The 10,846-nt window shown below is 39.7% G+C and overlaps 1 protein-coding gene across 1 annotated transcript; it reads left to right on the forward strand.

The window, feature by feature from the left end:
- The first annotated feature begins 3,678 nt into the window (after positions 1–3,678).
- On the forward strand, positions 3,679–4,602 carry LOC101745521 (carbohydrate sulfotransferase 3). The gene has a single exon (XM_004926018.1). It carries the CDS (start codon positions 3,679–3,681, stop codon positions 4,600–4,602), a length of 924 nt encoding a protein of 307 aa, XP_004926075.1.
- Positions 4,603–10,846: the final 6,244 nt, after the last annotated feature.

Consider the following 10,846-nt stretch of genomic DNA (forward strand, 5'->3'; position numbering starts at 1 on the left):
AATAAAAAATTATTTTTTTTTTTAATTCGATTTAAAATTTCTACGCTTCCAGACACAATGGGGTATAAATGAAGGAACGGTCACAAAAACAATTCAGGCGGTTTTACTAAGCAGTTAATGGTAAACGAAAAATAAACTCATCAATTTACTTGAGAAACTTTTAATTTAAATTAGTTCATAGTTTGCACAGTTTACAGTATGGCATTAGATACATATAAATTGGATATTAGCATTTAGTTGGTTACACGTAGAACTGGAGATAGCACTTAGTATCGTGTAAATTAAAATACAAATCCACACGTACCTACAGCTGAAACATTCATTAATCTAGCCTTAATTATAACATGTGCTCTTATGTTTTGTAAATAGATCTAGATGTAGTATTATCAAACAAATCTACAACATAGGGCCCGCAATTAAGTTCTCTGTTTTATTGATGCAACTCTGTTGTGAAAAAATGTTTACAAATAAATCAAAGTATTGCCCATATCAGTCACAGCTTCTTCCCATTTCTTTGTCAGAGTTCCAATATCTTGACTTGAGTTCGTTTTTTTAAGGCTATCCACGAATACGGCTATTCTTCGATGATGTATGTAAGCGGGACTGATCAGACAGCCTGTGTGCCTTTTCCTTTTGTACCACTGTATCAGTTATCCACAGGAGAAAAACGACGCTCAACATTTCATGGCTTAAACTCATAAGGAACCCAAGTTTCTAACTTTTGAATCATTCCTAACGCCGAGCAATTGCTCTAATTCAGTGTCTCCGAAGGTGTTTGCTTTCCTTCAGGCGGGCAGTCGTGAACATCGAAGTCTTTATTAGGCTAGCTATAATTTTTTAAAAAATTCGGAATCCCCTTAATGTCCCGAAGGAGATCTAGCAGCTCAAAAGCAACTGCTTCGCGGGTGCATCTACTATCGGATTGGAATCGTAACCCGCTGAGAAGATTCGACTAGAAACTCAAAGGGCTGATGTATGGATTAGGTTTTGCTAGTTTGAATTTTATGTGTCCGCGGATGATTTTCAACACGATGGACCGACCTCATAAAATCTGTGACTCACTCCAACATTAACGATTGCTTTCACTCTGCGAAACACCGTGCCACATGGCGTCGCATCGCGAGAGCATCGGTATCGCAGGATCCGACTGATGCATGACCACGACCACTCTGTCAAGAGTGTACGAATAGGAAAATGTTTATGTGTAATGTCATTTCTTCAGCGCAGAAGTGGCTCATCAATTTAATGTGGTTTAAAATGGACATGTCTCAGTATTAACGGTCTACAAGTAATGAAATGTAAGCTAGACATTATGTTGGCATAGTAGAGTATATACACAGATGTTGCATCTAATACATTAACATCAGTGTCGTGCGGTAATCCCGAGCTAAATATTGATGTGGATGTGTTAATGCAACGAAAATCAGCGAGATTAAGTCGAGTCTAGTTAGAGCAAGTCAACGACCTGTGCTTGAACCATATCTAACATTCACTAACTGGGAGGTTTAAGATTTTTTATTTATTGCTTAGATGGGTGGACGAGCTCACAGCCTACCTGGTGTTAAGTGGTTACTGGAGCCCATAGACATCTACAACGTAGCCACCCACCTTGAGATATAAGTTCTAAGGTCTCAAGTATAGTTACAAAATAAAGATGAGAGATGATGAGAGAGATGATAGAATAGTATGGTTATTTTTTCTTCATCTTCAGATGAATTACATCAGGGGCCCAGAATAGTCCTCGTGGATCCCTAAGTTAATGCCGGTTTGGGAATCAACGCGAGAGATCCAAGGTGACGACTGTCAAGTTACTCTATACGCGTCTCATGAAAGAAGGGCCTTGGAAGACTTTACGCCGTTCTGATCCAGCGGGGTACGAGTTGGCGGCACCATCTAGATCAGCCTCAGACGGCGCGGAGAGGGAAAGGCACGGTAATGATCTTTTTCTTTTTTTTTCCTACCTAAGCTGATAGTCTTGAGAGGCTATATCAGCGTCGCCTTAACTAGTAGGTGAGCTCATGGGGCTCAAACCTGATGACGTTGCTAACACGAAGCCTAGCAAGAGATGGATGGTGGTGCCCAGTCGTGCGGGCTTACAATACAGCCTTTGATTTGCAATTACACAAATTTTATAAAATTTGTGGGTGGATGTACTTCGTGAACACGTGCTAAGTATGTATTTGCTTTAAAAAAACGAGTTAATCCTGCGGATTTTGAACACGGGGGCGGTCCCATCACTCAATGCGGTTCACGGGGGACCTTATCGTTTAGAGTATGACAAATAAAAGTTATTATACCAAGAAATTAATTAGTGTAATTGAATATTAGGTGAGTCGAGTTCGAAGGGCTCAAAAGTTATGATCAGCGAGGCTGGGCGATACGAAATGAAAATTTACCGACGGCCTTCTCTTGAGATTATATTCGATTCAAAATCTCGCCTTCAACAGAATGTAAAAAGATAAGGTTTCCAAGCGTGAAGGGAAGGATGGGCGTGAAGAATTTCATTTAAAATGTTCATGACAAACAAACAGCTTTGAGAAGACAAAATTTTCTTTATTAAAATGTTTTAATCATCACGGCTTAGACGCAGTAGCTCTTAGTGGCACGGAGGCACACATTCATCGAAATACATTTGCAAAAAGAAAATTAACAATTTCCATAAGGTATTGCTATTAATCAAGAATAGATTGTAGCACTTTACATGATGACGTGCCCCGCAGCTTTACCAGCGTTAATTTTGTATTTCAGAAAGATGAAGCGTGTTGCGTTTTCCCTGGTTAGAGAGACGCTCGTGTCACGCCCTGGTCTATAAATTACCAGTTCTGTAGTGACGGTTATCATGGCAACTGTTGCTAATGTTGCTATGAGTGTCCGTTGCTGTTATGTATACAAAGAAAGATGAAAAACCCATTCTGAATAAGATTTAAAAAAACAGTTTGCGCTTAGTGAGCGTCAACATCGCTAATATCGTGGTGGCAGAACCCCTTGTGAGTCCGCGCGGGTAGTTGCCACCACGCCCTCTATTTCTGAAGTAAAGCAGTAATGCGATTCGTTTTGAAAGGCGGGGCAGCCGTTGTAACTATACTGAGACCTTGGAACTTATATCTCAAGGTGGGTGGTACATTTACGTTGTAGATGTCTATGGGCTCCTGTAACCACTTAATACCAGGTGGGCTGTGAGCTTGTCCACCCATCTAAGCAATAAAAAAAAAGAAACAATATATCGATATTGTTAAGAGCACTTCTCTCTATGTACACTATCAGTTGTGGCCCGACTTCCCGCGCTCTCCTCGCCTTTGATTATATGCATGCGGCGGCGGCGATGCGTCAACAATTGGTAATTCGTATTTCAGTTTTTGTCACTGAAACCATAGCATGTTGTTGCGACGACTTAAATTTTATTCAATATGTTTCGCATTCAGTATCAGTGCTCTTTTGATTCTTATTGGTAGCCGAAATACAGTTAACTGTCCGATTTCTGAGGTCCAAAAAAATGGTCGGATTTTTTTTAAAGTACAACGTGGAAAGGTTGATGCTTCGCAGCCGCTACGGACGAATCCTGCGGATGGGGCGCCGAGCATCGAACAAATATTGGAAAGAACTCGAACCAAAATTAAATTGGAGTTGAGGAACTACAACTTCACTCATTCCGATGTTCAAAGGTTGGAAGACTTAGTGATGGAAGCCGGCGGTCGTCCCCTGAGGAATATCATCATATCCTCTTGGAGATCAGGCACCACATTCCTCGGCGAGGTGCTCAATGCGATGCCTGGGAATTACTATCATTTTCAGCCTTTACTAAAATATGGACATGTACAACTAAAGGAGTCTGCGCAAGTAAAAGCAGCCTTAAGCTCCATGAAAAGTTTGCTCAAGTGTGACTTTCGAGGGATGGATGACTACTTCGATTACGGAAGCGGCCATGATTTTCAATTCAGTCACAATACCAGATTATGGGACTATTGCGAACACAATAAGGAACTGTGTTCTGACCCTGACTTCATGACCAGGTATTGTAGATTGTTTCCATTTCAAAGCATGAAAATTGTCCGTCTTCGGTTGCAGTTTGTTCAAGAAATATTGTCCGATACTGAGCTTAATGTAAAAGTAGTGTTCCTAACGCGCGATCCTCGCGGAGTGATGGCATCAAGACTGCAGCGGGGTTTCTGTCGCGCTGCTCCGGATTGTTCTAATCCCGAGATTCTTTGTGAAGGCATGATGCGTGATTATGAGGCTGCAGGTCGTTTTCTCAAACTTTATCCTGATAAGCTTTTTGTGCTGCGCTTTGAAGAGTTTGCACTAAACCCGAACAGTACAACGCAAAAATTGCAGAAATTCTTAAGACTAGGACGGACACAAGCGATGGATGAGTATATAGACTCCCACACCAACACAGAAGTGAGTGGAGTCACCTCTACTTTCAGAGTATCCCGTGAAGTGCCTTATCGCTGGAAGAATACTTTGACATTTCAATATGCTGACCAAATACAGACGGCGTGTAAAGAGGCCATGAAGTTATGGGGCTATCGTGCTGCTCACAACGCCACCCACATGGCCAGCGAAGACTTTAAGCCCCTAGAGCAGTACGCGATAATGCAGTAATGAAGACTATGGATGACGTCTTGATATTTTGAGATCTTCATTTAGTACTAATAAATCTGGCACCCTACAAATTAACCTTACGATCATTATAATACACCGAACCATCCCTCAAGTGTTTGAAATAATTGCAAACGCATTAACTGGAACACGTAATAATTTTAATGCAAAGACGAGTTTAGTCCTCGCGATCGTAACATTTAAGAATTAATATTAAAATCAGTTTGTAAAAGACATGAAATCAATTAATAAAATTCTGACTTCTTATAACTGTACGTCCACCTATACCCTAGCTCTGTTCTCGCAGACTTTGTAACGGAAACCAGAGATGCTCTTCGCTGCCAAACGAGTGTCCATGAACTCCGGTACGCGCTTAGGAGTCGGTGAGCTCATCTGCTTATCGACTACTAATTAAAAAACAAAATTCTAAAGCTATTTGCCAAACACGAGCATCCATAATAGCACTTAGCATCACGTAGTTTCTTTTAGATTTTTTTATAAAGTAAGACACTTATAGTAAACCTAGGACCTAAGTCCCAAGATTATCGTTTCATTTCAGACATAACGGATGAATATTTTCTTGAGATCTGGCACTTTGTTGGACTTGGGTTTTCATTTTTACGATAAGAGGATTCCAGGTTATATGCGGTAAACAATGTAATTAAAACAAAAACGCACGAATAAATTATAAAATGTAGTTGTTATTGAACCCAAGTTGACATTACTCCGAGATCGATGATTACAATTGATTTGGTTAAGCCATTCGGGATATTGGCGTGCATAAACTCCATATGAACAGTCTGACTACTTTATTATTTGTTTAACATTGAATTTTATATTCATGCTAATAATCACAGTTACCGCTCTATCTTATTTATTTCTATTTTACAACACACAAGCCCTCCACTGCGCGTTGTAAACGATCGACCAATAAAATAATTTCTTGGTTACATCTCGTGTGTAACCACCGCGCAGTAGTTTCCCCAATAACTTGAGGTCGCGAGTTCCACGGATTCTATCGGTTCGCTAAGCTTATTGCTTTTTTCCGAACACATCTGGAAATATGCTTTTATTTCTTTTGTACAAGTTATACGTACCGATTACATACTAGTTGTGGTCTGTGACTGTACTTACTGTTTCAATATTTGTAGTAAATAGTGATTATGTTAGCGATAATGTTTGACGATATTGTGCGATTATTTACTATGTGTGTTTACGGCCCATCTGATGGTCAACTGTTACCGAAGCCCGATGATAGCTAAACGTGAATGCAGATACTGACTAAAAAAAGTCGAAGTGTCAATATGGTAGGTAGGTTGCGGTACACTGCCCCGTCGTCGGCGAGGCTTGGGTGCACGGGCCGGATATACACATATATATGTATGTACATATAGGCATGCATACATTTTCCTGAACTTTTTTATTTTTTATTGCTTAGACGATTACATCCCACCTGGTGTTAAGTGGTTACCGGAGCCCATATGCATCTACAGCACGTAAATGCCGCCACCCACCTATGAGATATAAGTTCTAAGCTTTCAGTATAGTTACAACGGCTGCCTCTGTACCCTGTAAGCCCAAACGCATTACTGCTTCACGGCAGAAATACGCAGGGTGGTGGTACCTACTCGTACAGACTCACAAGAGGTCCTACCACCAGTAATTACGCAAATCATAAATTTGGGGGTTTCATTTTTATTACACGCGGTTTCGTTCTTCACCGTGGAAATCAATCGTGAACAATTGGTAAGTACGTATTTCATTAGAAAAATTGGTACCCGCCTGCGGGATTCGAACACCGGTGCATCGCTACATACGAATGCACCGGACGTCTTATCCTTTAGGCCACGACGACTTCGAATAGTTGAAACTCATTGAAATAATTATATGGTTCTAATAATCATCTATAACATATTAGCGACAAAGAAGTTATCATGTGAGATCACCCTGAGGGCTAGATCTCAGTTGATTTGAACAACCGCTGTGAAACGCTGATGCCATCTCTGCAAATACGTTTGGTGGTGGTACCATGTTATTTTGACCAGAGGTGAATAGAATGATCAACACCACATATAATGGGGTCACTGGGTGGGTGGTATGCTGTAGTTGAGTCCAATTAGCTAACCTCCAGTCGCATTATTACCAGGGTGGTACTTACCTCTAATTCACGACCAGCCTTGTTAGCGAAAAATACCAGGACGTGTTGTTCGATGTCAGTCAAAACTTACTTTACAGACGGTGAATGCTTACCTGAAACAATATTCGAATTATTAATTGCATTCCTTAGAATTATTTCAACAATAATCGTCATTTGTGGGTCAAAGATGAGTAGAGCGGCTGGTACCTGCTGCTAATACCACAAGTTGTGTCATGGTTTTGATTTGAAACGGGACACGTAAAGTATTTATTTCAGGGTATCTGAAGTGGTACTGTATTTGTAAGGTGAAGTGTTCGCGAAGTGCCGCCGTTCAACAATGGATCGACACTGATAATGGCAAAGACGACAATTGTGTTTGAAACTCCTTCACATTAGATAGCGAACATAAATCAACATTGTCATTGTTTTGAATGACTGTTGCATAAAACTATCCATCCACCTTTAAGCATAAATAATTTTTAGCATTTTAGTGATGTCAACATATATCCCGAGCTAAATCCCACGGGATCGCATTATCGCTAGCTGCATGCTCCGGGATTAGGGTCTCCGTCAATTCTTTATTGTGGAACCGGAATTGAATTCGAAAAGCGTTTTGCATTTACGAATGAATATGTTGCCGAATGTTACTCATACTTTTGCGTAGGAAAACGATGCGGTTTTTAGTATGAAAGTATTTCTACGGATTATTGCGGAACTAGTGGATTAACTTTTGTGATATTTGGGGTGGTTTTTGAATGCATTCATTCCTGGTTTCGGAAGTCGATAAAACTAAACTTAAATAGGTTATTGAAGTGAAAACTTCTTTAGAATCGTTGTGATTTCAAACCGGATGCAACGGAAAAAACGACAGGTAAGAGACACAAATACAAAAGAATGAGACAGAAATACACATACTATTTAATACAGCGCCATCTGTGAGATTTTTTAATACTAACGTGTGTATGAAAGCTCTTGTAGTGAATTTTAATTTAGGATTATACGTGAAATTAAAATATCAATTCACAGAGGGCGCTACCTTACAATTATTTACTAATGACAAAATTTTACATATACTTAAGACGTTTAGGATAATTGTATTTTAATTTTGGAAGGTTTCACTTCTACCACGTGTGAATTGCACACATGTTTTTTTTATTATAATTGAATATGCACTTTTGAAAAGGGCACATGTCGCATATTTTGTCAAATACGTTTTTTCATATACATGTAGTTTTGAGGTTTACCTACACCCATTTTATAATAATTCCAGTAATTTTCAATTGATAATTAACACTAAAATATATCTCAAAAGTTAATATTTTAAATTTTACACTGCTTTAGAAAATATTCAGTTTTTTTCATTTCCTGAACATTTTACATTTTCAGAGATGTGCCCTTTTCGAAATTGCATATCCAATTACAGTATGTGTGTACATAAAATTATGTGCAATAAGGTACGTATGTATACATTGCGGTGGGTGATGCTATCGACGTCTGTCACCAGATATAATAACCGTTGTTGTCTGCAGTGTGCATATACAGTGTTATTGAACTATTCTCGAGGCTGAAAATGGAGTAAGTTACTAGTCAAAAATAAACTGAAAAACATTGTTCATTGATCAAAGAAAGTATAAGTACTTGTCCCTAGCATAATTATTTTTTGGAGCCATGTATATATCATATATTACATGTATTAATGTTGTTCATATCGTACCTAATGAAATACGTACATAACAAATGTTCATGATTGACGACCACGGTGCAGGAATAGCATCGTGTAATAAAAATGAAATCCGCGAATTATGATTTGCGTAATTACTGGAGGAAGTACCTCTTGTGAGTCCGCACGGGTAGGTACCAGCACTCTACCTATTTCTGCCGTGAAGCAGTAATGCGTTTCGGTTTGAAGGGTGGGGCCGCCGTTGTAACTACACTGAGACCTTAGAACTCATATTTCATGGTGGGTGGCGGCATTTACGTTGTAGATGTCTATGGGCTCCAGTAATCACTTAACACTAGGTGGGCTGTGAGCTCGTCCACCTATGGAAGCAATAAAAAAAATAAAAAAAACCTAACGCGAAGGTATCTGTCAACCAGTCCCCCTCCATTAATCCGTAAGAAATGGATTTAGCAAGATCCCACTGTATGGTTCTGACGCCGAGAAACGTCCTCATAAGCTATTGAATGAGTAGCTCTTCACTGACCTAAATTGCATTGCGTCCTCTTGCTTCGAGTGAAAGCCATTAGCGAGAACCGGTGCTCCGGGATCGATTCCCGCGGGATCACCTCACTCATTAACGAAATCCATTTGAACTCGGGTTTACTTTGTGATAGAGGTGTTTAGGTGCGCCAATGCTCCAGCGCCCTGCTACCTCCAAATTTAACGATCGCAAGTAAATACCTTGAATTTACAAAACAAGACCAGGTCATTCTTAGAATGTGCGTTTGTATTTTCCACCTACCACCAGTAATTACGCAAACTATAATTTTGCGTGTTTTGATTTTAATTACACGATGTTATTCCTTCACCGTGAAAGTCAATCGTGCACATTTGTTAAGTACGTATTTCATTAGAAAAATTGGTACCCGCCTGTGATTCGAACACCGGTGCATCGCTACATACGAATGCACCGAACGTCTTATCCTTTAGGCCACGACGACTTAATATATATGTAGAACGAATTTTATAGAACGAGATGAATGTAGCATCAGTCCGAGAATCTTTTATTATTTGAACTGTTTATTTTTTAGACAAGCCCAGACGCACCTGCTGATAGTACCTGCCGCCGCCCACCTTGAGGTATGAGGCGCACACAGGTACGTCTCACTGTTATGCAACTACCCTACTCCTCAGACCGGTATATCGGGTAGTCCCAGGTAACCATGTGATTGCTGATTCTTGAACCAGGCGTGTACACTAATCGGTAAAAGATGCTATTGCGATCTTCCGAACGTTGACGAACATCAATATCACAAAATTATAAATCATCATCATTATCCTGCCCTTCTCCCATTCACCTGGGGTCAGCGCAACATGTTTTCTCCTTCCATACTCCTCTATCATATACCATTTCTTCGCTCATTCCCGTCTTACCCATATCGTCTTTCACGCAATCCATCCATTTCTTCTTAAGTCTACCTCTTCCTCTATATCCTTCAACATTCATAGTTAACATTCTCTTACCAATCTCATTTTAATTTCGTCTCATCACGTGTCCATACCATCCCAAACACGCACTTCTCATCTTCTCTGTCACAGGTGCCACTTTCAGATTTCCTCTAACATATTCATTCCATATTCTATCCATTCTCGTTACTCCACACAATATCCATCGCAACATTCGCATCTCTGCTGCATGCAATCGCCTTATCATAAATATCTCTAAAAAATCACAATAAGCTCTCATACTTAATCTATGAGTCATGCCCTAAACGTGGTCTGGTAGAGAAATTGCGTTTAGTGATGAGACCCACTCCCATTATATAAGGTATATCTTATAGTGCCACAAATCATGTTTCATAAATTGAAATGTGCCATTTTCCGAAGAAACTATAATCCAAGAACCAGTGATTCCGAGTCGCATTTAACTACTTAGCGTTCTCATCTCGCCCCAGGGCGCCGGGAGGTTCGCTTCGACCCTCGTAACGAACTGCTGGTGCAAAACATCTTAATTTAATTGAATACTTAATAAATTGCCCGTTTTTTACTGAGAACTCAATTAATTTTCCCTCATATTTTTTCAAAGGAATTAATGATAACAAAGGAGCGTTGTTCCTTTGATCAGTTTCGTAAGCATTAATATTTGATGGTACACGATCGTTGCTCCGCGAACATTTCTCCTAGTTCGCTTTATTTTATTTTTAACGAATAATTCAAGTTGAAGGAAATCTTCTGAAACGGTAATCTATACATATAAATAAAATTGGAGTGTCTGTTTGTAGTATTGAAATAACCGCTTTTTGCTACATGCATATAAATATATATACGGTACATACACCAAAATGATTTTTTTTACAATTTTTGTCTGCCTGCCTGTATGTTGGTTCCGGCTAATCTCTTGAACGGCTGGACCGATTTTGACGGGACTTTCACTGACAGGTAACTGATGA

The sequence above is a fragment of the Bombyx mori genome, chromosome 27 (assembly GCF_030269925.1).
Source record: "Bombyx mori chromosome 27, ASM3026992v2".
NCBI lineage: Eukaryota > Metazoa > Arthropoda > Insecta > Lepidoptera > Bombycidae > Bombyx > Bombyx mori.

Coding starts and splice junctions, on each gene's coding strand:
- LOC101745521 (XM_004926018.1), top strand. CDS start 3,679: ATGGAAGCCGGCGGTCGTCCCCTGAGGAATATCATCATATCCTCTTGG.